A 7,131-nucleotide genomic window follows, 5' to 3' on the forward strand; every position below is an offset into this window, starting at 1 on the left:
ATGCCGAAAAATACGGTATGTAAAAAAAATATGCTGATAAATGTGTTAATAGAATTTTTCATGAAATATTGCTGCATTCATGGTTGATGCATTAGTTACATTATCAGTGACTAAAACACATCTACTGAAAAAGGATTAATGTAATATTTGACACTAGAGATAATAACCTTTCAAATGATAACAAACTTGTCTCACATGAATGAGTTTTTAAAAATGACCTATTGGTTTACTTGACCACAGAATTGCATAAGTGGTAAATCACCAAACAGTACTAACAATTTCTGCGTTTGCGCAGTTGGTTATTATAACCTTCGGATTAATTATTTAGGAGGAAAGAAATATAGAAAGAAAGAAATGTTTTATTTTACAACGCAGATGACATAGATGAATCAGGGAATCGCAACACTAGCCATGCAATCCTTTTGTCACCACACTTGTCATGATGGTTGTTAAGCAACTATTGATCTTTCAAGTACAGCTAGTGTTACTGCAACTGTTAGATGAACCGTGATACCAATCAAACAATTAGCGCACAAACGGGCCTTGGCATAAAGCGTTACTTTGAACGTGACTACATTTTTGGAAAGTGGACAGTTCTGCGTTTTTTATTGTTGAAATATTCAAATTGTTTAGTAATAAATTCATGTAAATACAGATTAAGAATTTGCCATTTATTTATTTGATTTCAGTGCACTGACATGTATTACACAATTTGTATCTAATTCAACTTTCTAACTGATGTTATGGAAATATCCGACATTGACTGAATGGTTTGGTCGAACTACCCGATGGGTCGAACACTTTCTTGAGCACTGACGGGGTTCGAGCCAATGGGATTCAACTGTATATATATATATATATATATATATACAGTCAAACCTGTTCTAGCGGCCACCTGTAATCAGCGGTCACCTGCCTTAAGTGGCCACTTTTTTTCCTCCCAAACGATTTATAATGTAAATGCACCTGTCATAAGCGGCCACCAAATCGCTACAATACCTCTATTAAGCGGCCACATTAAAAGTTTACTGTTATATAAAAGGGATATTTTAACAACAATGATAAGGTGCAGCAAATAAATGATCTTCACACCTTCAGGAATGCTAGTACCCTTTCAGTCCCAACACCCTCAACTGTGTATCAAGTAAGAAAGTATGACTTGGAATACATTTAATTGCCTCTGGGCAGGCTACGTTTGACATATATAAATTCACATATGATGACAATACACCACATGAAGTAGGAATTAAATAATTAAATGGAAAAAGAAAAGAGTTGTTGAGAACAGTTAATTAATACATTCCAGTTTCATTTTTTTTTTCTTCTGAAGGAGGCGACATGTCAAAAATTGATTTATAGTCAACTGTGAAGCACACATCCGTCAATTATTAGCAGTACAGACGGCAAAACACATGTTTTAAACACTGTGTATGTGGCAACCTCTAATCAGCAGCCACCTGTTTTAAGCGGCTACTTTTATCTACTCCCTTGTGTGACCGCTTAAGACAGGTTTGACTGTATGTGTGTGTGTGTGTATATATATATATATATATATATATATTTTAATGACACCACTAGAGCACATTGATTAATTAATCATCAGCTACTGGATGTCAAACATTTGGTGATTCTGACTCGTAGTCATCAGAGGAAACCTGCTACATTTTTCCATTAGTTGCAAAGGATCTTTTATATGCACTATCCCACAGACAGGGTAGCACATACCACGACCGTTGATAAACCAGTTGTGGTGCACTGGTTGGAATGAGAAATCGATCCAATGGGGATCGATCCTAGACTGGCCACATATCTGGGCTTTACCACTGGGCTACGTTACGTCCCACCTCATATCAGGACAATATATTACACATTTGTCTAAGAGGACTGCCACTCTTCATGGCCCCATTCCACAAAGTGATCTTGGCGCTAAGATCACCTTAAGTACATATGTTAGCTGTGCAGTTACGATGATCTTAGGGCTAAGATCGCTTCGTGGAACGGGCCTAGCTAGCTGGCCAATACATTTATTTGCCTCTAAAAGGACTGCCACTTCTATGTAATTTTAATTTTTTTTTTTTAAATATGGTTTTCTTTCAGCCGGTGGACCAAAGATGGAGGAAGAGGAGGAGCCGGAACCTCCAGAACCGTTTGAGTGGACCGAGGATTGATGGTGGACTCTCACTGACAGTCTGACACTACCACAGAGGTAGACACTGATCGAGGGCCGAATTTACACAGCCTGTTTTTGCCTTATGAACATATAGAACCCATCATATTTTATTTTAAATTTTTTTATCAGCAACAGTTGGTGATCGGTTAAAAACTGAGTGGCAACTACTGTTCCATGTTTTAAAATTCTGTAACGATCGATATCTGAAATTTGCATAGCAAATTGTGACATGATACTAAAGAAATGAAAAAAAGAAAGAAAGAAATATTTTATTTAACGACACACTCAACACATTTTATTTATGGTTATATCAGGGCTGGAAATGGCCTGTGGCCAGATCGCCAAATGCGACCATTGTCCTGTTTGGGTGACCTAAATATTAAAAAATAATGGCGTTAGTCGCCCAAATAATAATTTATTATTTGGGCGATCTTCTCTAGAACTATAACATATGAGCCACTATTAATATTTGTATTGCATATATTTATTCCACATTAAATCTTGCTCATGGTTCATGGTTCGCTTACCTTAATTTGCCAACATCCATTATTATTTTTTGGGCCACTATATTTTTTGGCGAGTTTCGAGCCCTGTATATGGCGTCAGACATATGGTTAAGGACCACACAGATATTGAGAGAGGAAACCTGCTGTCACCACTTCATGGTCTACTCTTTTCGATTAGCAGCAAGGGATATTTTATAAGCACCATCCCACAGACAGGGTAGTACATACCACAGCCTTTGATATACCAGTCGTGGTGCACTGACTTGAACGAGAAATAGCCCAAATGGGCCCACCGACAGGGATCGATCCCACGCCACCGTGCATCGAGCGAGCACTGTACCACTGGGCTACATCCTGCCCCTGTAAAGAAATATTCCCTGTAATTAATATGAAATATTGAACAAAAGGTTGGTTGGTTGGTTGATTCTTTTCTCTTTTCATTGTCTGGTTGACAACAGCTCGAGGCCAACAGCAGCAACGACTGATATCATCCGATGCCATCCGCTGTATACAGCTCATCCCTGGTCCCATACCGATTCCTCTCGAACGTTTTCTTTTTGTCATTGACCATGTAGTGTGTCGCAGCTGCTGCTGTTTCTACAGCCGTGGATGACTTGTTCCATCGACTGTTCCGATTGTTATTAATGTTTTCATTCAAGCATGGCACAGTGCATCTACATCTCATTATGCTCTTATTGAATATAGTCTCTTATTATAGTGGCATCCATTTTTAATTCTTAACCTGGTGGTAAATAAATTTATATAGGGGAAATATTGAAGAAACTTTCCGTTATTATGCTTGATTATGTGATGAAAATCTGGTTGATTATGTGCAAATAACACTGTTCATATAGTTTTAAGCAGCTGCCATTTTAATTCAAGATGGCTGCTCTAATGGACAAAGTTAAAGTTTGTTTTGTTCAATGACACCACTAGAGCACACTGATTTAATAATCATTGGCTAATGGATGTCAAACATTCGGTAATTGCAACTTTATATAGTCTTAGAGAGGAAACCCTCTGCATTTTTCCGTTATTAGCAAGCAGAGCTGCCAACTCCTACGCTTTGGGCATACTTTGCTATGCTTAGTCGACGTTTGTTACGCTGCTACGCTCATGCCCAAATTGCTACACTCAGTTGAACAAAATCCAGTATGATATGCTGATGAAAACCAGTAATAACTTTTGCAACAGATAAACATAACTGGATGATTAGTGTATTTGGCCAAAGTTTCTACTAACGAATTATGTTTTATTTGCCAAGCGTATGCGTTCTATCTTTATCACAAATTATAGGTCTACAGAGTACAGGTGACAAGCGAGCGATTTCTGGCAATTATACTAAAAATTGGACGTAATCTTGGAATACAGTAACTAAAAACTGAATTCCTCATTTCTGTGGCTTTTTCTCTTTTTCTTATTCCAGCATATAAAAGTATAATTTGCGGATTAAGAACCATTGTAAAACAGTTATGTACAGTAAGATGTATTCAGTAACAGACATATAGTTTTACTGTAGGCCGACCCCAATGTCACATACTATAAAACCTTCAAAGAACTGTTCTTTAGTTATGTTACGCTTGCATGCCGTGAATATAGAAAATTGCATTGGAATAGAGTAATTTTAATTTTAATTTGAAATAAGAATATAAGCATTCAAATTTAGTACTGATCACATCATCACACAACAGTTAATTTTGGGTTTATTGCATTTCGATGCTGTTTTTAAAAAAAATTCTGGTCATTCATAATCCTGTTCAAATCGCCTGACTTATTTGACAACATTTGTTACATTTTGGGTATGTCCATATCGCTTAACCGACAACAAGCGTTATGCATGCTAAAAATAGCATGACCCAGTCTTTCAGGTTATAATGACATAGTTATTTGGTGTTTTCTTTTGCTGCTGTTTATGACATTCGGCCATGCTATGCTCAAATATCATTTACTACTCTCAGCTTGTCATGAATGCTACTCACACTTGTGGCTAGGGGTTGGCAGCTCTGAGCAAGGGATCTTTTATATGCATCATCCCACACACAGGATATCACATACTATGGCCTTTGATACACCAGTCGTGGTGCACTGGCTGAAATAAGAAATTGCTCAATGGGCCCACCGACTGTATCGGACGAAGATAATCATATACCATATGATGTGTTCTCTAATATTACATTTTTCTCGTGCTGTTTACTTGTATTGCATGCCTGCACATGTAGTGTATGGGTCTATTTTCAGTTGACAATAACACTTTTTTTTTTTATCTTTTTTTTCAGATAGATTCTGTCATTCAGTTGTTGAAGATTATTCTCGTGGATATTTGACTCTTTTTTTTTATTGTGGCTGCTTATTGTGGAGACCGAAAGACAACAATGAATTTATTTGTGAAGATCTGTTCACTGTTATTCGTATGGACGCATGTGGTTTTCGTGGATTGCTGGAAGTTGCACTTACAGTTTTAACGTTGTGAGAGAAACATTAATTATTGAACATTTTGAAACCGACCAAGGATACACACGCATTCAATGTATATGTAGTAGTCATAAATTTGTTCCATGTATTTATGTCAGTAAAAATATTAATATTAATGTCTTCTTGTTGTTTTTTGTGTGTATTTTTTTTTTTTTTTGGGGGGGGGGGGGTTTGTTGGGGTGGGGGGGGTTTATTTGGTGTGGGTTTTATGTTTGTTTAGGTTTTTTTGAGGAAGGGGTAATTTGTTGGAGTTTGTTTTGTTGTAAATATGGTTGGTATATACTGGTTGGTATATACATCACATTGAGAGCATCATGAAATGGGGACACAGTGGTTGCTATCCTGCTATGCTATAATGAATTCATGATGTATGCAGCATTGTTGAACCAAAATCCTATTTTTTCAAACTCACTTTAATTTCACCAGTACTGTCTTGAGGCCATTTCAGAATTGGTCATATAAGGGGAGGCAGAAATTCAAATTATCACTGCTTGGTGGTTTACTCTATATATCCTTACACAATAGTACAAACCATCCCCCATGAGCAGTCACTCATAACAGGGAAAATATTTTCCATATTTTCTCAGTGAGAAATATTCTGCATTGGTTTAACGAACAATGCTATTGGACGATTTGACGCTTACAAAGCAATGATCTTGTCAGTACTAAATATGACATCACGATTTGGCAAAGACACAAAATGATGTCATGTAGTTTAAAGAGTTTGCGTTTATGGCTCTCTGTTTTGGGTGTTAAATTTATAACAAAATGTAATTTTAATGCAATTCGTTATAGATTTTTTTTAGCAGAAAAAAGAACTTTTGTTTTGGAAAATTATCTATGAACATGATTAAATTACAAAATTATAGCAATACTCAGAACAGTGCGTAAAGTGGTTTACATCATTTTTATACACGTACGTGCATATGTGTGGAAATACAAAGGCTTTTAGAGAGAAAAAATAGCTAAGGTAATAAATAGAATAACAAACTTGGTACCAGTTATTATCAAATTTATGACCCTCGTGAAATAATTTTCATTTGTCACTCTCTAAAGCTCGTGACAACTGAAAATTATTTCACTCTGAACATAAATTTGATAACTCATAACTCATTTATTATTCTCTATGTATCCCCTCCTATGCAACTTGAGAATTATCTGTCACTGCACAATGATGTTCACAACTGCTTAGACCCATCTCTTAAAGGCATATTGTCACAGATCACTGACCTATTTAATGGTCTAACAAAGTATTACCGGAACAAAAATAATTTGAGTTGTTCCTAAATGAACTTTAGTTAACCATCTTCACAACCACCATACTCCATTTATTAATGATATTTTGTAAAAATAATTGAATTATGGCAATGGTCCATAATTCAAAAACCGAAATTGCCGAGAGGGTTGACATGGATTTCACTCCATCATGGTTCAGTTGCGGTGATGTGATAGCTAGATTTGGTTTCGAACAATTAATGTAATTTTTATTTATTATCCATTTTTAGAGAAATAAGGTCCTTAAATCCGTGACAGTATGCCTTTAAGGAATTCCTTCACTTTAGACTATGTATCGGGGCTAGCTAGAAAAATCTGAAGCAGGAAAAATTTAAAAGTGCAAGCAGTTTTACAGTCTTCCTTTTACACCTTCCATCCAGAATCTTTTTTTCTTCTTGTTTTTCTTGTTTCCGTATAAATACAGAATTTTTTTTCAGGATCATAAAATACTTACCTGCCAAAGATACCAAACTATGGCACAAAACATTCCCATGAGAATCACATGTTCATTAAAATCATGTGTTCATCAGAATAGCATGTTCTTCAGAATCGCACGTTCATCAGAATCCCACGTTAATCAGAATCGCACGTTCATCAGAATCATGTGTTCATCAGAATGAGATGTACTATGATGTTAATCAGAATAATATGTTCATCAAAGACTGCCAAACATAGACTATAAACCACTTATGAACAACACTTCTTTAT

General features: G+C 36.1%; 1 protein-coding gene across 1 annotated transcript in view; it reads left to right on the forward strand.

The window, feature by feature from the left end:
* LOC121371521 (26S proteasome non-ATPase regulatory subunit 1-like) overlaps nt 1-5,264 on the forward strand; it is a 356,152-nt gene extending 350,888 nt beyond the window's left edge. Inside the window, exons 30-31 of the mRNA XM_041497471.1 lie at nt 2,098-2,206; nt 4,953-5,264. Of these exons, the coding sequence (XP_041353405.1) occupies nt 2,098-2,168 (71 nt within the window). The 3' untranslated portion in view covers nt 2,169-2,206; nt 4,953-5,264. The remainder of the gene's footprint in view (nt 1-2,097; nt 2,207-4,952) is intronic.
* The last annotated feature ends 1,867 nt before the right edge of the window (nt 5,265-7,131 follow it).

Source organism: Gigantopelta aegis, chromosome 1 (genome assembly GCF_016097555.1).
Source record: "Gigantopelta aegis isolate Gae_Host chromosome 1, Gae_host_genome, whole genome shotgun sequence".
Classification (NCBI taxonomy): domain Eukaryota; kingdom Metazoa; phylum Mollusca; class Gastropoda; order Neomphalida; family Peltospiridae; genus Gigantopelta; species Gigantopelta aegis.